The sequence below is a fragment of the Mastomys coucha genome, unplaced genomic scaffold, assembly GCF_008632895.1.
Source record: "Mastomys coucha isolate ucsf_1 unplaced genomic scaffold, UCSF_Mcou_1 pScaffold14, whole genome shotgun sequence".
Taxonomy (NCBI): domain Eukaryota; kingdom Metazoa; phylum Chordata; class Mammalia; order Rodentia; family Muridae; genus Mastomys; species Mastomys coucha.
This window is the reverse complement of record NW_022196896.1, coordinates 44792817-44815380: the sequence shown is the minus strand read 5'-3', so window position 1 is coordinate 44815380 and position 22564 is coordinate 44792817. Positions and strand designations below refer to the sequence as shown.

Sequence of the window (22564 nt, the reverse complement as noted above, 5' to 3'; positions counted from 1 at the left end):
AGACCTGCTCACTGTAAAGGAAGCAGACCTGCTCACTGTAAAGGAAGCAGACCTGCTCACAGTAAAGGTAGCAGCAGACCTGCTCACAGTAAAGGAAGCAGACCAGGCGGTGGCTGGCTTTGGAAGGGCAGGAAGTCTTCACTAGCCCTGGAGCTGAAATCAAACCTATACAAGTGTATTCATCTCTGAAACTAAAATCCCTCCTATAATCTGTGTTCATTATTTTGTCTTAGGACAAAAACAAAAACAAGCATACAAAACCCCACAGATAATATAGACAAAGACATCTGGTATTCAAGAAAATAAGTTAGAGAAATCCATGAGGTGTTATGCCTCTGACAAATGGCTCCAAACTGTGTCAACTATCCTATTTGTCACTCAATCTCAAGAAATTTTCTTATACTTTTCAGAGCATGCTTTTCAGAGCTCCTGGATTTAATAAAATCCAATTTTTGTAAGTTAAAAATGCTAAACTTTTGGTTTTTTATTTTTCCATGTTTTGTGTGCATGCGTGTATACATGTGTGCATGTGAGCACACACATCTGTACATGGGTGCACATGTGTGCATGTGTACATGTTTGCATGCAAGTCTGGAGTTGATGGTGAGTGTATTCCTTATCTGCTGGCCCAGCTCCTCAGCTTACATTTTAAATGCATTCCAGTCTCTTGGGAAACTTTGGCGTTTTGATTTCTATATATTTAATTACATACTCAGCCTAGTACATGCTAATGGTACCCATCTTTCTTCCCCATTATCATATTTTTTCCTACCACATCTCACACTGGAAAGTTATGGAAGAACCTTTAGTGTGTTGGAAAGGGTAATTTTGGTTCTGGGCTTGATTAGTTACTAGTCGGCTGTGTGCCCCATGTGTCTTTCAGCTGTAAGGTGGGGGGAGGTATTTGTTTTACAGTTACACAGGATCAAGTGAGACTGCACAGGTGGAGGTCCCTAAAGGTACTGTGTTGTGGAATCTGATGGAACAGGTAGGCCTCGGCTTCTTTTTGTAATTTTCCCAATCTTGGATAACTCTAAAGACGACAGACAGGAAGTCTTTAAAGGTACACTTGATTACTTCCTATGTTCGTCATCATGATTTCTGTGTATCAAATATCCACACAGCATGGCAAACAAAGCAAGTCATTGTTATAGCTGACTGCATGCAATTTCTAGCAAGGATGTGAACATGACTGCCTCCCTTGTCTCTGTCCCCTCACTTTGCCCTGGGTTTGTGGTGGCTTGCCAGGGAAGGTTCTCTTCATGCTTGAACTTGATACTTTGAGCTTCTTTAAGCATTCCCAGAGATAAGCGCCTCTTTGTTTACTTTACAGAATGATCATCTCTTCATGGTTTTCTTCCTTTTTTAAATCTTAAACTTTGCACTTTCCTGTGTGCTACACACCAATAAAGCTGTACTTGTCTGTTACTTGCTGTTAGCCTAAAAGTATGGCAGAAAGTGGACCTTAAGTCACCACAAGATATTTAGCAGACACTGTTCTTAGTTTACACTTGTCATGGAGATCAGAGTAGAATTCTCTGGGATGAAAATGCTGAGGTGATTGTCAAGGATGGCAGTGCCTAAGCTGAATCTAAATGCACAGCCCAGATCTCCAGATTGGAAACTTGAAGCTGGAGGGGTTGGAGTAGTGTAGATGGGTTGGAGAGCCTCCTCCCGATAAACTAGTACGCTAACCCCGCGGTCCCAGCCCATTTCTAACCTTTTCCTGTCAGTGTTTGCTTTTGTCAGTGCATAAAGGAAAAGGAAATGAAGATACAGTATTTGAGGAAGCATTTGACATTATGCTTTTTGCTTCTCTATTTTATTTTTATGTGTGTGCATGATCACTTTCATGTGTGCGTGTGCATGTACATGTGTGTGTGTGTGCATGTATGTGTGTCTGTGTGTTTCCTATGTGGCCAGATCCTCTGGCACTAAAGGGGTTCTTCACCCTAATCACCTAATCTGGCAGTTAATTACCCCAAGTGAGTGCTGAAAATCAAACTTAGGTCCACTGGAGGAACAGCCAGCTCTTCTAACCACTCCATCTCCCCAGCCCATCTTTCACTTCTGTTAAGACAGAGCTCACCTCCTCTTCTCTGTTACCGTTTCATTTTATGCTTTGGTCTGGAAAATGAGCCAGTCAGTGGATTGTTTGCTTTTACACCTTTCTGGCACTATCCCAGATTCTTAAGGCATTGCAGAGGTACCTGCCCAGAGGCATCCCAAGGAGAAGACAGACGTGGAGACACATTGCATGAATGTGTTGTACAAAACAGCTAATGAAACTTCTCATAGGAGGAGCGCTGAGGGTACATGTAATCTGTTGGCAAGAGTACAAGCATCAAAACTGAAAACACAAAGAAGTACATATTATTTCTTTAAACAGCAAAAGGAAGAGATAGTTGCCAGAGAGGAAAACAAAAAAGTTTTCCAATGCTGAGAACCTATTTGTATAAACTCACAAAGAAAAAGTTCTATTTTTTTCTTTCTAGAGTATATTTTCTTTGGATGATCAAATAACATTATATTCTACATTGGTCAAAACAATCCGAGATAGGGCTTATCAGATACAACCTTACAATGTAGGTTTTTCCATTGCATAATATGCTTAATTTTTATATTTGGTTGCTAAGTTGCTTTATCACATTTGTAGTAAAGTTTAAAATTTCTACTTACATTACTTTCTCCTCAATGATAGAAATTACTCTTTGAGAAGACCTTGTATGAAGAAAGAAGAAACTAGACTTTGAATTTAATTTGATTTCTTAAATTTTCAGATATAGAAAATGTTCCTTTCTATAATCCATACTAATTAAATGATTTAAGATCATAAAGAAAAAGTGAAACTTTCAGAATTAAATTTGGTGAATAAAGTGTAGAAAACTTAATATATTTAGAGAAGAGAAAAAACACATATAAAAAGTTGGGCATGAAGCAGGGCGTAGTGGCCCATGCCTTTCATTCCAGCACTTGGGAGGCAGATGTGGCTCTCTGAGTTGGAGACCATCCTGGTCTACATAACAAGTTACAGGTCAGCCAGAGGTAAGTAGTAAGTCCCTGTCTCAACAAGCAAGCAAATAAATAAGTTGCTGGTGCAGTGTCGCTTAGTAGGAGGGCCTTGCGTTGGTCAGGATCTGGTTTCCATCCTCAGCGAGGCAAGGACGTGACAACAAACAAAGACATGCAAGCAAATGAAACCCTCTAAAGCTAGGCGAACACCTTAGAGTGAATGTTATTGTTACTTAAAAAAAAATTTTTTTTTGTTAGGGGTTCTCTTTGGGACATTGGCTTTAACAAAATACAGGGCACAGTTTCTACTTTATCATTTTCTTCGTATTCATTAATTTGTCTTTTAAGTAAAGCAAAGTAGCATTTTTCTGGGTGAGAAAAAGCCACTATAAAATGCTGCAGAAGGATACTTCTCTGTGCCCGACAGGGCCTAGGAGAATTGGCTTAGCAGCTGGGAAAAGCCTCCGAGGGCTTTCTTGAGCGCCTGCGGGTCGCCCTGGTGTCCTGGGCTCCGTTTTCTGACGGGTGCAAACAGGCACGGTCTACCGCGTCCCCAGACTTAAGGAGGCAGAGTTTGGATCCTGGGGAAAGTGGTCGGAGGCGAGCTGTGCGAGCACCTGCGGCGGTCTGGGGCGGGCTGGTGGCCAGGAGGAGAGGTGGGACGCCCACCTGGGCCCCAGTGCCACCGGCTCAGGCGCCCTGCCAGGCTGGCGTGCTGCCGGGGCGGCCGAGGGGCGGTGCGGAAGGGCGGAGGGCGGAGGGCGGCAGTTGCGGCTGTCGGAGGAGTTGAGCGCTCACCCAAGGCTTTAGCTGGGTCCGTTCGCAGGTGTCGCCGCAGCCCTGGCCATGAGGACCCTGTGGATGGTGCTGTGCGCTCTGGCGCGGCTGTGGCCCGGGGCTCTGGCTGGCTGTGCAGAGGCCGGCCGCTGCTGTCCTGGCCGGGACCCAGCCTGCTTCGCCCGCGGCTGGAGGCTGGACAGGGTCTATGGAACGTGCTTCTGCGACCAAGCCTGCCGTCTCACCGGGGACTGCTGCTTCGACTATGACAGAGCGTGCCCAGGTGGGTGGCTGGGCCCCCAGAGGGACCACTGGGAAGACAGGAGTCTTTCTGATCACTTCCAGGCCAGCCCAGTATCAGCCTTCGCAATCCCAGTACCCCCCCCACCCCCATCCCCACCCCGCTCAACCCCAGGCTTCCCAGTCCTCTTTATCCAAGGTCTCCGAAGCACACCCCCAATATCTGTGGGGTCACCTCTGGGATGAATTCTGTGACTCAAGGACTCCAGCTGCATAGTCGCCTAGGGCCTGGAAGGATGGTGCTGACAGTTGTCAGGGATGTGTCCCTGGACCAGCCTCATTCTGTCAACCTCATAAAGTTTGGGGATGGAAAAGGGTGACAAGGCCAGGAAGGTGAGACTGCCCCTCTTTGTATCAAACTTGCCTTGGGAGGGCCTCTACTTCCTTAGAGGTCTGAGATGTTCTGTGGTGGCTCCAACATGGACCACAGCTGTTTCCTGTGAGGAGTTTTTCTGTGCTCCTGGAAATAGTCTCTGTGGTGTTTGATCCAGTCAGCTTTCGTTTAGAATGAGGCCTTTTCTCATTTAACATTCCCATAGCATTTCACAGTTCCTTACGCCTTTGCAGGGTTCTGTCAACGCAGGTTTAATTGAATTTAAAGGTAAAGGAAGAAATGAGAAACACAGTCCTGAAAAACAAGCCACGCCCAAGAAGTCAGCTCTGGAAACCAAAGCAGCTCTGCTTCTTCCTAATCACGAGTCCCAAAGCCGCATAGGATAGGGTTCGAACTCATCAGTCCCCACACAAGTCCTAGGCAACTTCTGTGGAGAGGACCCAAGGGCTGTGCCACACTCCAGGAACAAGAGGCCCAGTAGCAACGAGGCCTCTCTGGCGTCTTTGCTAAGAGCCAGTCGAGCCCCAGGCAGGTCAGTCACCCAGCCCTGATACTGTGGAAGGGCACAACCAAAAAACCTCGAAGACTTACTGACTGGAACTAATTATTTACCTGTGATGGGGATGCCCAAAAGGGGATAAGTCGTCCCCCTACCCTACCTCCAGTTCCAGGACATCTTTCCTCAGACTAAAAGAAGCTGGTAAAGTCTGTTAATCAGCAAATGTAGTGAGCCTGAACCATGTGTCCCCTCCCCTGGCAATATCCTAAACTGGGTGTCTCAGCTACATCTCCCTGGGTCTTGCCAGGCACTCATTTTTGAGGGGCTTGCCTATGTATTAATCCTAGAGTCCTGTAGCCCTGGTTTGTAGTAAGCACAGGGATGGTGTGACACTGAAGATGTAGTCCCTACTTCTTAGGAAGTCACTGTGTACCAGAATCACAGGAGAAACCACAGGCACACTGTACAGGAAGCTCCCTCTTCCTGCAGGGGACACTATCCATGATAGCCAGGGATGCCCAACCCCAGGATTGACCTTGATTTATTCCTGGGGGTCCTTTCCTACAGTACTGGGGTTCATCTGTCCTTGTGCATCTTACGCTGTGGCACTTCTCATGTATTTTTACTTTTGCACTCTGTGGCTCTATGGGAGTGAAATAAAGCCCTATAATATCACAGTGGATTCGAGAAGGTTCCTCCCTGGCTAACAGGCAGTCGTGTGCACAGTACTAACATGATGGGCAGGGATGAGTAGTGCTTGGAGAGAAACAGCAGCAGAGCAGCATGAGACTTCCTCATGTTACTTGGAAATGCATAAGAGAGAAAATTTATTAGTTACTTCTGGAATTTTCCATTTCATATTTTCAAACAGCTACAGATACTTAAGGCAAAAAAACTAGGGGTAGGGGAGAGACTTTTGCCAAAACAGATCATCAGGAAGATAGTGGAAGGAGACAATTGGAAAATGTGTGGAAAGTCTCATAATATCCCTGTCCAGTTGTCCATGGGGAGCAGGATGCTTCTGCCAGGCTCTGCAGCTAACAGAATGGACACAATGAGAGATAGAGATAGAGATAGATAGAGAGAGAGAGAGAGAGAGAGAGAGAGAGAGAGAGAGAGAGAGAGAGAGAGAGAGAGAGAGAGAGATTGATTTGGGCTCTCCAGAGGGGTGGGAGGAAGGGAGTGCCACGAGAGAAACTTGTTATTATTATTATTACTATTACTATTATTACTACTACTACTAGTAGTAGTAGTAGTAGTAGTAGTAGTAGTAGTAGTAGTTATGATATCTCTCTGTAGCTCTGCTGTCCTCAGACTCACAGAGATCTGCCTGCCTCTGCTTCAGAGTGCTGGGACTAAAGTTGTACGCTACGACACCTGGCTATAGTTTGTTTCTAAGAGAATGGACAGATCTAGGCTGAATCACAAACTCTCCCAATCTGGCCTGGGCTGCAGAAATAGTAAAATCAATTATTTTGGATCAGGAATTTATTGGATAGAATAAGGAGATTACTAGCTTACCATCTTATGGAAAACTCAAAAGCAAATCACAGAAGCTGCACTCCTCCCAGAAAGGTTGTGGGTGATAAACAGAGGAACTAAAGCCAGAGAAGGAATAGTGTGTGGTGGAATTCAAAGGCATATCCAAGAGTCCTACATGCACTTTCCTAGGGGTCAACAGAGGGTTCTGCGGGCTAAGGAATAGCGCAATAAAGTCCCTTGCTGGTGCATGCTCTAGTCAGAAGTTTCTTGTGAGCCATTGTGGGTCTGCTTATGCACTGCAGGGAAGGATAAGGGGCCAGGGCAGGGGCCGGGCAGAGCTGAGAGGCCCAGCCAGCCTCCTCAGCCTTGGGCAAGCGAGCAAGCTACTGTGGATCAGGATTGCTGTGGCCTGCCTCCACCGGCCAGAGCTAGAGTTGCGGCTGAAAGCTGTCTGAGAGCGCAAAACTTTGGCAGAATGCCTCTAATTTCTTGGAATTTTCCTTCCAAATATTAATTATTTGTGATCCCTGCTCTCTCTAAAATAGCCATAATGTCATGATTTTGTCCCTAATATTAAAGACTCCTGGGTTTAACCTTTCCTCTTACATCCACTGGCCTTATGGCTTTGGAAAGCATGTCTTGGGGCTCAGAGTTTCTCCTGTGTAAAAAGGAAAATGAGAAGAACACCACTGGTTCCTAGAAGATAATACCTAAGAAACTTGGGACCACAATCAGCTCTAGGTCCCAGGCCTACCTGCTCCCCTGCTCCATGGAATATTTGAACCACTATGAGTAAATTAGATAAAAATTACATCCTCAGGATGTCATTTAATGGTAGAGCATGTGCCTGGTACGGGCAGGTCATGAGTTGGTTACCAGCACCACAATTTATTTTTCTTTTTTGCAAAAATCGAATCCAGACCCTGGAGAGAAAAGACACCCAAATCAAGTATGTATATTGATATTTATCTATGTACATTTGCCTAAGATCAAGGAATAGTGATGTTTATCTATGTACATCTGCCTAAGATCAGGGAAGGCCTGAACTCAGAAACTTATCTGAATCAAGGCCATTGCGAACAGTACAGTTGCCCTGTGTTATTAACTTAAAGATGCCAAAGCTGAGATATGTGAGCTCACAGGAATGAGGACAGCACTAAGGCTGGAAACTTGATCTCAGGTTGCTACTAGCCACCTCTTGGAATGGAGTTTGTGGTGACTACATACATTTTCCTACAGAAAAGTGTAGAGCCCTAGGTTACTCAGTACTCAAGCCGTCTTACCATTCAGATTCTGCTCTTGCCCAAGGTTGTGTTTCCCATCCTTGCTTTCTGAGGCCCTTTAGCTGACAGTAGGACCAATGTGATTTCCAGGATAGCCAGGGATACATAGAGAAAGTCTGTCTCTAAAACCCCAAAACCAATTAACCAAACAAATAAACAAAACAGAACAAAACAAAAAACCCTCCACTGGGTATACATAAAATAGCAGGAGAGGGACAGACTCAGATTCAAGTCATCCTTCCTGGGGAAGAATTCAGTGGAAGTATTGCTCACCCAGTGCCTCTTCCAAGCTGCTAACTCAGGACTAGGTTCTGACCATAATGGTAAAATAATGGAAACAGTGGGCTGTATTGGATCCACAGAAACGCAGGGAGAGGCAGATACAGCAGGTATTAATTCACAGGAGAGGGCATCTGAGGAGCCTCTGTGGCTTCTCCAGGATCTCTGGGGAGCCCAGGAAACAAACCACCTGACATCCAATAGGGAAAGGGACTGTGCTTATGAACATGGGCTTCCAACCAACCAAGAGGGAGGATGGCTCAGATGGGGAAGACTGAGAAAGCTGACGCTTGTCCAACCAGCACAGTGTGAGAGGGAGGCTGCTCAGGGCCTGCCACCTTTGCAGCTGAGGGGAGGGAAGACGTTGACCCTTAGGGAGGGCCAGCACCCCTCCCTACACCTACCCTCATGCTCCTAGTCAGTGCACAGACATTTACAGCTATTGATTCACTGCAGTATCATGACCTGCTGAAGTTACACTTGATTTTGGTCTCATCTTATTCCCCAGCATTGCCAAAAGGATGGAGGGTACAAAAGCACACACAAGGACACAGTTCTACTGGAAGTGCTACCCAGAAGAAAACACTATTACTTTTTTCATTTGTATTTTCTCACCCCCAGCTCCACCCAAGTATACATGATGTCTAGAACCCTGTTTGTCTATCAAAGTAGCTTATTTCATTGTTTTGCTTCAGTTTTATAACCTAGTCCACCTGATGTCTTAGAAGATTTTGTAGAAACCTACTGAGGACCAGATGACATCATTTCTACAAGAGGAGAAAAACAAAACTCATACAACAATTGCCTCTGAGTCTCAGAAAGACTTTGACAAGGTTGTGCAGAAAAGGATGTATATGTCTAGAAAGGAAATGGAAGATGGCAGAGATGTAACATGACATCTCCACAAGATATGCCTGCCCTCCATGTACTGCTTAAGAAGCCATTTTGTACCTTTTCTACAGAGTGTCAAGAAGCGACAGTTGTAAATGGGTGGGCACTACTGTAGTGCCTGCATAGGATATTCCACAGGGATATTAGGATGTCTGAGCCTGGGGTAAAGGAGAAAGCACTTAGCCTTTGACTTTTAGATGGAGCAAGCAGGCAGGGCAGGGTGACTGTGTGACGAACTCAGGAGAGATTGCTATAAGATCAAGATGCTACACCAGAGAAGGAAGAACTCAATGGTACAGATCGAATGAGGAAACCTTCTCTTGCAAGCAGCTTAACTTGTGATGTAATGATGATGTATTCTCACTTTGAGAGGAAGCATCATCAAGAGGTTTTTTCTTTTCTTTTCTTTTTTGAAATACAATGTCATGTAGCCCATGATGCCTTTGAATTCACTATGTAGCTAAGGATGCTCATGAACTTCTGACCTTCCTACCTCTAACTCCCAAGTGCTGGGATTGCAGACATGTACTACACCACCTGGCTGGAAAAAATTAAATTATCTTTTGAAGACATCTTAGTGGTTCATACCTGTAATCCTAGCAACCAGGAGACTGAAAAGGGAAGGACTGACATTTTAAGCCAGTTTTAGCTTGATGGTGAATTTGAAGCCATCCTGGTTTTATACTGATGCTTTGTTTCACAAAACAAACAAACAAACAAACAAACAAGTCAAAGAAACAACAAATTAAAAAAAATGCCCTTGGGAACCTGGAGACCAAGAGTAATCATTTGGCATAACTCAGAGCTGTGGTCTGCCTAGAGAAAGATGCTGGTAACCCTAGATGGGAGGTGTCTCCTCCACAGACAGTTCCAGAACTTCAGTACTCCATGGGAAAGGTCCACACTGAGCATGTGGGAGACAGACATGGAAACAGAAAGCCTGCTAAGGGCATAGAGTGGGAACATTTCTTCTATTATATACTGAAACCTTTGGGTGAGGAAAATTGGGATCAAATAAAAGGAAATAGAGTTTCAAGCCTCAGATGATCAAACTAAAGGAGTTCATTATTTAAGATGAGGTACTGGCAAGAGTTGTAAACAGGCTAAAAAGGGTTTCGAGCCCTGGCTGCAGTCAGAGGCCAGATCTCCCCAAGCTATGACACAGAGAGAAAGGCCACAGCAGAGGAACCAGTTTGTCCGAGACTTTATAATGAGCAGTTCTCAGCCATACTCTGTACAGAAAGAAACAGAAGGAAAGTGCAAATGTGCCTAGAGGCCCTAGAGCACACACATGCTTGCTGTGTCCTGGGAGGAAAGAGGCAGTGTGTGTGTGCGCGTGCGTGTGTGCGCACACATGTATGTAAGAACGTGTGTGAATGTGAGTGTGTGCCTAGAGGCCCTAGAGCACACACATGCTTGCTGTGTCCTGGGAGGAAAGAGGCAGTGTGTGTGTGTGTGTGTGTGAGCGCGTGCACACGCGCATGCATGCACACTCACGTATGTAAGAATGTGTGAATGTGAGTGTATTCCTGTGTGTATGTGTATGTGTGTATATGTGTCTTTCTGTGTATGTGTGTGTGTGTACATGTGTGCAAGAATGTGTGTTAATGTGAATGTGTGTGTATGTGTGTGTGTGTTGAGTTTGAATTTCATCTCATATGAAGTGAGGCTGGCTTGAATAGAAATGTTTTCCATAGACTTGCATATTAGTACCTTTGGTCCCAGCTGGTGACACTGTTTGGAAGAAGTTGTTGAGCTTTGCTGGAGAAACTGTGTCACTGGGCACAGGCACAGAGAGTTTATAGCCCCAGCCAACTTCTTGCTCCATCTTCATTTCTCGAATGCAGTGGAGATGTGAGCTTTCAGTCTCTCAGTTTCCTGAATTGTCTTAACACACTCTCTAGTTCTCAGAAACCATAAGCTGAATAAGTTCTTCCTGTACTCGTTTTTGGTCATGGTATTCTTTCACAGCCATAGAAAAGTAACACCCTTTAAACAAACCAAACAACAACAGAAATAACAAAAGAGATGACCCAGTTATCTGATAGAGAAGCCAGGTATGAGAGCTCACCTTTCATTCTCAGCCCGTGGACTAATCTCTGAGAGTTCAAGAACAGCACGATCTTCATAGCAAAGCTTGGCCACTTGGGCTACATGGTAAGACTCAAAAACAATAACAGTAACTAACAAACAGGGGTACACTTTTTAAAGTTATTGAACTTGGATATGACTGGCTGTCCCTATCATAACATGTAAAAAATGTACCTTATTCTTGCATACAGTATAACTACTTTTTTGTTTATGCCTGGAGGTATGGATATCTGAGACCAGTTGACCAAGGAGAACTCATCATTTCTCAGCCTCTGGTTAATCCATCACCCTCGCTGCCAGTAGGTTAGAGTCAGATGCATTCTGTGTTGTTCTCCTCCACTCCCTCTGATGTTTGGTAGAATCACTTTCCAAATCAAGTCCACATTCCATACGCTGCTTCTGGAGAAACCCAACCTGAACACTGAGTTGAATTTAAACAAAGAAGAGAAAGTTGTCACCAAATTTCCGGTACCCATTAAATCTAGGCTTCCTTCCCTGAAAGGGGTGGGATGATGTCATGGAATTCTGCTAAGCAGTTGAGCAGAGTGGAGTCCAAGGCCATCAAGCACAGCTGATTAGGTGGCACGTGACAGACCCCATTAACAGCTGGTAAAAGCACATATGAAGACTGAGGAGACTGGATTTGAAGAAAGAATATTCTATCATGTTGGCTATAAAGATAAGCTTTAGTGGGAACAGGCAGTGCTGTTCATGAAATACTTCAAAAGGAAACATGTGTTACACAGCTATAATATACGACTGGCATTAAATCTGTCAGAAGTTCCTGTACTTCTTCTAACCTCTGGGACCAAAAATCTCTTGTGGTGAATTTCCCATAATAAAAAGTTCACAAGAACCTCATAAAGTTGCAAAGCTTCTGTAAGGCAAAAGACAGTGTCAATAGGACAAAACGGCAACCAACAAATTAGGAAAAGATCTTTACCAATCCTATATCTGTTAGAGGGCTAATATCCAAGGTATACAAAGAACTCAAGAAGTTAGACTCCAGAGAACCAAATAACCCTATTAAAAAACGGGGTACAGAGCTAAACAAAGATTTCTCAACTGAGGAATACAGAATGGCTAAGAAGCACCTAAAGAAATGTTCAACATCCTTAGTCATCAAGGAAATGCAAATCAAAACAACCCTGAGATTCCACCTCACGCCAGTCAGAATGGCTAGGATAAAAAACTCAGGTGACAGCAGATGCTGGAGAGGTTGTGGAGAAAGAGGAACACTCCTTCATTGCTGGTGGGATTGCAAGCTGGTACAACCACTCTGGAAATCAGTTTGGTGGTTCCTCAGGAAATTGGACATAGTTCTACTAGAGGAGCCAGCTATACCACTCCTGGGCATATGCTCCAACATAATATGGACACATGTTCCATCATGTTCATTAGCAGCCTTATTTATAATAGCCAGAAGCTGGAAACAACCCAAATGTCTCTCAGCAGAGGAATGGATACAGAAATTGTGGTACATCTACACAATGGAGTACTACTCAGCTATTAAAAACAATGAATTTATGAAATTCTCAGGGAAATGGATGGATCTGGAGAATATCATCCTGAGTGAAGTAACCCAATCACAAAAGAACACACATGGTACGCACTCTCTGATAAGTGGTTATTAGCCCAGAAGTTCGGAATACAGGAAGAACAACCCCCAAACCACAAGAAACTCAAAAAGAAGGAAGACCAAAACGTGGACATTTCATTCCTTCTTAAAAAGGGGAACAAAATACCCACAGAAGGAGTTGCAGAGACTATGGAGCAGAGACCGAAGGAAGGACAATCCAGCCTGATATAGCTGTCTCCTGAGAGGCTCTGACAGTACTTGACTAATACAGAAGTAGAGACTCACAACCATCCATTGAACTGAGTACAGGGTCCCCACTGAAGGAGTTAGAGAAAGGACCAAAGGAGCTGAAGGGTTTGCAGCCCCTTAGGACGAACAACAATAAGAACTAACTAGTACCCTCAGAGCTCCCAGGGACTCAACCACCAACCAAGGAGTACACATGGTGGGACTGATTGCTCTGGCAGCATGTGTATAGTAGAGGATTTCAAAGTCGGTCATCAATGGGAGGAGAAGCCCTTGGCTCTGTGAAGGTTCTGTGCCCCAGTGTAGGGGAATGCCAGGGCCAATAAGTGGGAGAGGGTGGGGTGGCAAGCTGGAGGAGGGGGGAGGCAACAGGGGTTTGTTTTTGTTGTTTTTTGGTTTTTTGTTTTTTGTTTTTGGAGGGGAAGCTGGGAAAGGAGAAATCATATGACATGTAAATAAAGAAAATACCTAATAAAAAATTTAAAAAAAAGTTCATAAGAGAATCAAGAGTAGAACCTTCCACTGGAAGATAAATGCCCCCAGCTAGTCTTTTAGCAAAAATCTTATAGAGCACTTCCCCCACCCCATATAATTATATTTCAATTCCTCTTTCATTTTGTGTTATAATAAAGCCATGGAGATATTATCTTGGAACCTAGAACCTGAGTTTGTCTTTATGAGATGTTTGTTTGCTTGTTTGTTTAGAGATGGGCTGTAATAAACTTTGCTCATGTTGTTGATGATCCTCCTATCTCAACCCTCAAGTATCTGGGACTCTCAGTACACAGTGGAACTCAGCCCTTTGTGGGGATTTGAAAGTCATTGGAATAATAACAAATAACTTTTTTGTCAAGGACTAATCTTAGACAATAAGAACACAGTGATTCTGTGACTCTTGGAGCTGTCAAAAGGTACCAAACCAACCAACCAAATGCTGGGCATGAGACACAGATTTAAAGAACGTCTGAGAGGCTAAATTCTGTCAGAAAATACTCCCTGGTGTCAGCTCTTAAAGTCAAACTCAAGACCACATCACAGAAGTTATGAGTTAATGACATGGTCAGTTTCATGTTATAGCATTGTCCAAATTTTAAAATTTGAAACAAATGCATTTTAAAATCCAAGTATTAAGTGATGTTCAAGTCCAGCACATGGAAGAATGAACTAGACTCAGGGATGAAGTCTGGGGAGGAAGTGAGGCAAAGAAAGCATGAAGCTCGAAGGATTCCTTCAGAGCCTGTTACCAGCCTGGGAGTCTCCTTGAATGCCTTCTGGAGAGTTGGTTTCTCTGTTTCCTTGATGATATGACATGGACATCTCTTCGGAATCTTGTTGATTGTGGGGGTTCAGGACTTGCCCCATAAGCCACATGAACATTGATCTCAGTTAGACAGGGATGGTTTATTGAATGCACACCCCAAGAATGATCGACCAGGGCAACAGTTCAAAGTTGTGAGCTGGACATTTCTTAGGGCCAGCTTATAAAGGCTAAACCACAATGAGCTCATAAGCAGGTGCTGAAAGTGCTGCCCAATGGCTGGTCCTGACTCAAGCCATTTAGGACATAGCAATTCATATTGACCTTTAATTTGATGGGTCCTATGTGAAGTTTATAGTTGTGGGATTTCTTAAGATTAACAGACGTCATAACATAGAGAACATAACAGGGTATGTGGTCAGCATGGCCTTGCTCAGAGTGCTTTTGTTTTTCTGTGTCAATGACTGGCAGGCATATTACAACAACACAATGAATAGCTGGCAGGCATGGAACAAAGTCAATACAGATATGCCAGGGGGTCAGGCCTCGACACTGATACCAGACCATTTATTAACCCTGTTATCTTGAGGTTTGATTTCTAAGCTCTTTGTATATTCCAGGCACTAATTCTGTCAGATGTGTCATTGGCAAAATTCCTCTCCTGTGTTGTAGGCCTGCCTCTTCACTCCATTAACAGAAGCTTTTATATTTTGTAAGATCCCATTATCTCCATTTTTGGCCTTATTTCCTGGAGTCCTATTCAGAAAGTCCTTGTGTGTATTCATATTTTGGGGGATACTCACTCCTTTATCTTGTAGTGGTTTCAGAGTTTGAGAGCCAACACTGAGATTTTTGAGCCACTGGAATTGAGTTTTATGCAGAGTGAGAGATAAGGATCCAATTCCATTTTTCTACATGTAGATATCCAAATTTCCCAGAATCATTTGAAGAGCAAAATAGTGGCAAAGCATCCAGATTTTATATGACAGCTGGTAGGGTGGGGTCTGAGCCCATGCAGACTGTCTAGATTCATCCAGTACTAGCTGCCCTTTCCAGAGGTCCTGGGGAGAGAAACACTCAGGGTTTTTACCTGACAACCAACCCCCCTTCTGTTCCCCTAGCCAGAGTCGTCCTGTTTGGAGTAGTGTCACCAGCATGGCCTGCTTAGGGGGAGGGGCTTTGGGACCTTGACAACTATCTGTTCTCCAGTGTGTACTTCTGTTTTTTGTCAAAAATGAGGTTGCTGTGTTTCCATGGACTTCTTCTATTGTTCTATTGCACAGATGTTCTTCTACCTTGTTCTACTGCACAGATCTGTGTGTCTAGTTGGGGTTTGTTACTACTGAGTTACACGTCTTATCATTGCATTTTCTGAGTTACACGTCTTATCATTGCATTTTCTACAAGGATTGAACAGGAAATGCCGGAGTTATTGGTAGATTAGGTGCATTTTTGTTTTTTTATAATTATTTTCTCTGTTTTCTACAGTGAATGTGTATTGTTGTTGATGGTGTTCTGGGAAAGGAAGAAGATGTGACAGAGAAAGGCTGTCTTCCAGGTGTCGCGATGCAGTTAGGAAAAATAACTCCCAGTGTTCTGTAGTACTGCTGGATGACTGTGGCTGTTAGCAATCTTATATTCCGCCGGGTGGTGGTGGCACACGCCTTTAATCCCAGCACTTGGGAGGCAGAGGCAGGCGGATTTCTGAGTTCGAGGGCAGCCTGGTTCCAGGACCGAGAAACCCTGTATCGAAAAAACCAAAACCAAAACCAAAAACCAAAACCAAACAAGCAAAAAAAAAAAAAAAAACAATCTTATATTCCAAAATGGCTATTAGTTCCACATACAGGAAATGCTCAGTGTTTAAGAAAATCAATTTACCAGGGACTAATTTGAACATTATACATTGTACATATAAGTATGTACACGTGAAAATACAATCTGGAAAGAAAATCACGTTAAAAATTAGTGGCTGGGATAAAAAGTTACTATTAGGCACACACACACACACACACACACACACACACACACACACACACACACAAAGACTATAAACCCAGGAGTATGAGGAAGTATCCTGTAGAAATTTACCTGTGTGTCCCTGGCCAACCCTCAGCATCCCAGACCTCAGCAGAAGCATGTGATTATCAGTTAACCGTCAGGATGGGTGGAGTTCCTATCTCTGAGACCTGCTGTGTTCCCAAATACAGGTCATGGCTAAGTTTATGGAGTTTACACAGCTAGATAGATTCCACCGTTGGTGTGGGCAGGAACAACCTGGCAGGTTGGCTGGGTTTACTCAAGTGTGAGCATGTTTCCGTTCTGTTTTCCAGCTCGCCCTTGCTTTGTGGGAGAATGGAGTCCCTGGAGTGGCTGCTCAGGTCAGTGCCAGCCCACCATGCGTGTGCGAAGGCGTTCAGTGCATCAGGAGCCACTAAACGGAGGGGCGCCCTGCCCACCCCTGGAAGAGAAAGCCGGCTGCCTGGAGTACTCCTCATCACAGGGCCAGGATTGTGGGCACTCCTTTGGTACTGGTATTCTCATGGCTGCTGTCTTTGTTACTTTTGATGACTTTTGCCACTTCCTGAAAGGTCATGTGGTGCTCAGGAAAAGTTCCAGGAACTTCATTCAGGGAGTGGGATGGACCAGTCTGCCCAAAGTAGATAGGCAGTTCAGGAAATGCTTATTAAAGGGATGAGCTATGCAAATGCCTCTCCTTCCCTTGCTTCCCTCGGGGTTTTTGGTTTTTGTGATTGTTTTTAGTTTTGCATGGACTCAGCAATAAACACAGGAGTATACCGCCAACTGACTGGTCCTTTCCCCTCTTACTAGGCACTGAACTATATACTAGTTAAGCACTCTACCAGTGAGCAACACTCTAGCAGTCACACACATGAGTATGACTCTCCCTCCAAGCACTCGGTTTTTGGCAATCACTCAAGCTGGTGACAGAGGAAGTTAACATTTCACACAGGAGAGCAGTCATCTAGCCTGGGTAGCCTTTTCACTTTCATTGTGATTTTGTTAATCTTGCTGGGTGAGAATAAAACCACCACTTCGATTTTGAGGCAAATTTGAAGCAAGCTTTATTAAATACTGGCCAGGACTAGACACTAGACAGATCCATACCCAGGATTCCCAGAGAATGGCCCCGAATTACATTAGTCAGGTATTTATAAAGGCAAACCCCTTAAGGTTACATACTTCCTGTCATGTATCTGCCATTTATGTGTGACCAAATACATCCTGTGCAATTGGGACAACCAATCTGTTTACTGAAATGAAAACATACAGCTCGTTATCTTACATGAACAACAGCCCCCAGCATTCTGGGAAGTTTTATAGATCTCTCGAGCACAGCGATTGAGACTTAAAACATAACTTAAGCTTCATAGTTTCTGACTAAATAGGACTTTTAATTTATGCACTCACAAATATGAAAAATGGAAAAGACTGACACATTTCTAAACAGTGATAAAATGATCTTTTGAAACATTTACCTCTCCTTTGTGGCTGCCTGGACTGGTGCTGACGTGCTCAGATTTATGAGTCAGCTGAGAAGGGCAGTGCCCGGTGCGTGCACTCCAAGCTACTCCAGGGTGGAAAGAAAGATCATTAAATCAAATAATTTAAGGCCACCTTGAACAACATCATCTGAGCCCGTGTCAACAAACAAACAAAAACAAACACACAAACAAAAAGAAAGAAAAAGAGAAATGGATATGGTGTAGAGTAGCTAATGAAGCAGGCAAAGAAGCTAGTTCACTAATGCACCAGAAACTGTGTGAGTTTTACAGAGGTAAACAGAGGCCAGCACCAGTGCTACTCTGGACTGAATCAAGTGCAACAAAACATTGGCTTTCCTGGGTAGAAAACACCATATGTTTTGTATAAACCTGGACATTTTTACATCAATGTGATCTTTATCAAACAATTTCATTCTTTCTTTTTTTCCACATACACTTATTTATTTGTTGAGTGTCAATTTGGTGCCAGACATGGGCTCTATGGTGGGTTATTATGGGGAGGAAAGTTTATGTGAGGCCCAAAGTCTTGGTTATTGCAGTTTAGTGGGAAGGGACATAAACATCCGATGATCCCAGGAAGTTAATCCTAGAGAGTTATATCTGTGCTAATTTGTCTACCCGAGAGGCAAACAGATCAGTCATCCGAGGAGCCCTAAGCAGGAATAATACTGATTCTCTTTCATCTTGAGGGACAAGATGGAAGGGCTGATTAAAGCTAACCTAGAACCACAAAAGACAAACCTGAACAGGCAGTGCTTGAACAGGGCATTTGGAAGGGAACTCCTCACAGCATGGCAGCTGGGGGTCTCACCAATGGATACGGGGTGTGGTGCCACAGGTGGACACACAAGCTCTAAATGCTAAAAAGCTGCTTGTTTGATTATTTAAGGTGTGTGTATTCATGTGTTCAGGACACATGCATGTGCATGTGTATGTACATATGGGCATTCATGTGGAGGTCAAAGGACAGCCTCCAATGTATCCCTCAGGGGCATTTTCCCCATGTTCTTTCAATAAGATCTCTCACTGACCTGGAACTGAGTAATTAAACTAGGTTGGCTGGTCACTGAGCCCCAAGGGTCTGCCTCTCTATGCTTCCTTATGGCTAGGACTCCAAGTGCAGAACCCACTTCACCCCCCACTCCCATGTCTGACTGTTTTTATGTTGTTTCTGGGGATCAAACTCAAGTCCTCAAGCACTTTACTGACTGAATTGTTCCTCAAGCTCTTTTTTGGCTAGTTAAAAACTAAATGTGGAAAATTTGGGGGTTGGTGCCAGCAAGCTTTTGAACTACAGAGAACTCTATTTTTGGATTCTTATCTATTTCCAAAGAGCCTCGGAAAGCTATTGAGGTATTTTCTGCAGGGACCATTGTAATCAGACCTGGGGTTGTAAAGGAGGGCTTTGGTGGAGGTCTGTCATTGATACAGCCATCATAGTAAGCTCAAGGAGAAATAATTACGCAGCTCTAAAGGGGGTGTTCACAGAAACGATTACAGGGCATAGTTCATGCTCAGTCCAGGCCCTCTGCAGAAACTCAGCACAACAGGCCCAGCAACATGATCATTGTACAGCTACTGGTTTTTGGTGGCTCTAGTCCTAGAGTCTACTTAACAAGAAGAGCATCTGTTCTATTCATTCATAGCATTTGGGTGCTGGAAGGGTTTCTTCTACACCCACACCATTGCGCTCCCCAGTCTTGAGTCTCTAACTTATACCCAGGGGACAATGTGCCCCAGGAGAACCTGGTTCATGCTCAGAGCCCTGGGCATCTCTCTCCTGCCTAGAGGTGCTTACTTCTTGTCTGGCAGCTCCAGATCTGCCTCCTAACTCCTCTTCCATCTCTCAACTCCTGCCAACACACCCCAATGAGGATTTGATGTGACAGTCTTTTTTTCTTGCTTCTTGAAGCTGCTAGTGGCCTTGGTTTACACTGGTGTAGACTTTGTGTTTACACTCCCTTCCTAAATGCCAACCTCCTAGTTTGCAAAGAAGAGAGACATCTTCACAGTTTTAGTCCTGACTTTGGTTAATCCCAAGGTTAATCTCCCTTCTTCCCGATGGTGGGGGGGTGAATTGCAGTGGTAATTCCAGTCACAGGCTGGCTGGAGAACAGAATGCCTGTTGAATATTGTACTGCAATGGTTCCTAACATGAGACCCTGGACCGAGAGTGTCTGGACCACTTAGAAACTCATTAGAAATATAACTTTCTGGGGACTGACCCAGACCCATGGGATCAGAATACCTGGAGTGGGTTCAGAATTCTGTCTGAATTATAAAACACCTTTCAAAAGTGACCAATGGTCACTAGAGTTTCAGAATATCTCAAACATGGCCATGCACCTCTGCCTATGTCATGGCTGGCAAAAGTTTCCAAAGTGCATCTTCTTTTGTAATAATAATGTGAACAAAAAGGAATTTGTTTTCTCTACCAAAGGACCTTTCAGAACTAATGAAGATTGGTTCAAGTCCACTCTGCAAAGAAGGATGTAGAATATTCAGAGTTTCCCACCATGTTTAGTTAAACAAACCTCCCCCACCCCAGAAGCAACTAAGTAAAATCACTAGTGTTCACGAATTTGTGTTAGAAGATGAAAAATTAGGGGAAGAGGCAAGTGAGCAGAAGATCCGGCTTGGAGGATCCTTCAGCACCTGCTTCACACCAGCTTCTGCTCCTTCAGACTCTGTGAATTTAGGTAGAAGTCCTAGCTAAGGATCACACTGCTCTCAAAGACTTGAAGACTGGCCCTCCTCCATCAGGACAGATCCTCCTCTTCAGCTAAAAACATAGCCTCAGAAAGGATGAAAATGGAAACGCATCAGGGAAGAAGGGGACACCTGTCCAACAAGCCAGATCAGTGCAATCAAACGTGGTGATCAGAGGGGAGACATGCGTCACGGCCAGGTCACACACTCATTCACTAAATACTCACCGAGTACTTGCTTCCTGCCATGACTGCGGTAGGTTTTAGAGATCCAAACCCTAACAACAAGTGTATCACAGCATGCTATATATAGCTCAGACTCATGGGCACTGTGCTAGGCAGATCCCGGGGCTGGAAGTCAATTGCTCCCACATGGTAGAAGGGAGACAATCAGCTCCTGCAAGTTCCCCTCTAACCTTTACACACTTCCTCTGGCATGAACCAAACACTAGCCCCAACTTTAAAAGAGAGCGGAAGGGAGGGAGGAAAGGAGGGAGGGAGGGAGAGGGAGGGAGGAAGAGAGAGAGAGAGAGAGAGAGAGAGAGAGAGAGAGAGAGAGAGAGAGAGAGAGAGAGAGAGAGAGAGAGAGAGAGAGAAAGAGAGAGGTTTTGGGTTGATGTGGGAGCATGGAGGAGAACCCACGTCAGTGGAAGTGCTTTTGTTCCGTCCTGTTGTGACGCGTGTACCTCTACCATAGTTCCTATTCATGGAGCATGAGCCTTATCACATGGCATAGTTGTACCTCGCTTTTGAATGGCACCGATATTTTTTGTTTGTTTGCTTGTTTGTTTGTTTTTGAAACAAGAGCATGATTATGTAGCCCAGGCTGGCCTCAAACTCTCTATGTACCTGTTGATGACCTTGATCCTCCTGTTCTGATTGTGCTGGGATTACAGACTTTTATCATCTGCAGATATGTGCATGCCTTGCTCAGAGAGCTCTCATAAGCATTCTTGAGTCAGTTTTCATAGAAATCCTACAAGAAATCATTCCTATGGCTGCTGTAACAAATTACCAGAGACCTAGTGGCTGAATATGACACATAGAACATAATTCAGGTCTACTTGGACAAAAGCTAGCGGATCAGATATGGTGTATTCCTTCCCGAAGGCTCTTTGGGAAAATCATTCAAGCCTGATCATGGATGAAAGGGGATCCTTGATATACAGGGGCAGAAAGCACAGCAGCTGTATGTCCAGTTCCATGGGAGTAGAAGTTGTAAGTGATGAATGAAGCTTGTGTGTGTGTTTAGCCAAGGAGAACCCTGAGTGTGATGTTGAACATACAGTCTGGGGTCTTCTTGTTGCTTTTAGTAAGTCAGCAGTAAAAAGAGATACAAAAGGAGAAGAAAATATTTCATCTTAATGGAATCAGGATTATGAATTGGTTAATTCTCAGTTCATGAAAGATAGCAGAACGGTGGTGATGCCATTAGCTCTTAGGAACATTGCATCTAACAGCATTCTTCTGAAATCCCATCCCCCTCCCAGCAGATAGCTTAAAAGCCCCTAGCAATTACCTGGGATCCATCTAGAAGATGGAGAACCTTCCTATTTCAAATTCAACTGAGGAGCAACTTGAATCCCATCTGTATATTTAATCCCTCTTTGCCATGTAACATGACATGTATTCTGGAGATGGGGACTTGGACATCTCAAGGGTATGGGTGCACCTCAGTTATGATGCTTGGCTTATACACGGAGACACTAGAGTTCTGGACAGTGACTAATTATTCATGGCTATCGGGACTAAAACTTACACCTCATGGCTACAAACCCTGTGCTGCTTCCTCTGCATATTGTCATCATTAAAATTAGGATTACAGACTTTGGTGACTAAGTCAAAATATAAAAGCCCTATGAAGCCCATCAACATGACTACTCTCTCCTAGTGAGTTTTTCTCATTAAACTTAAGATATATATATATATATATATGTATATGTATATATATTTATGAGGCAAATTATTTTTATTTTGTACTTTGATGAAAAAATAAATGGAAGTAGTCTCTACAGAGTAATTAAAGGTGTAATATTTTCCAAATATTTCCAATCCATTTTTGAAACTGCAGCTGTGCTACCCACATACACAGTGGACAAACAACTTATAGAAGTAGGAAGGGACAGGCACTCTTTTTTTTTTTAACTTTTATTGCATTATGATGAGAAAAGTTACATGATTTCAATTTATCTGAATTTATTAACATTTAAATACATATTTTAAGTAAATGGAATTAAATCACATTCTTGTTTCCCTTTTGTACCCCAACTCCTCCCCGAGACCCCCTCTTCAATACCT

The 22564-nt window shown here is 43.8% G+C and overlaps 1 protein-coding gene across 2 annotated transcripts in view; it reads left to right on the top strand.

The window, feature by feature from the left end:
- Positions 1–3609: 3609 nt before the first annotated feature.
- Positions 3610–22564, top strand: part of Sbspon (somatomedin B and thrombospondin type 1 domain containing) — a 42168-nt gene continuing 23213 nt past the window's right edge. The window contains exons 1-3 of one of the 2 annotated variants that reach the window (XM_031366928.1): positions 3610–3668; positions 3839–4072; positions 16365–16559. In XM_031366928.1, the coding sequence (XP_031222788.1) occupies positions 3859–4072; positions 16365–16559 (409 nt within the window). In that variant the 5' untranslated portion in view covers positions 3610–3668; positions 3839–3858. Of the gene's footprint in view, positions 3669–3838; positions 4073–16364; positions 16566–22564 lie in introns of both variants that reach the window. The other variant, XM_031366927.1, reaches the window with a different exon arrangement.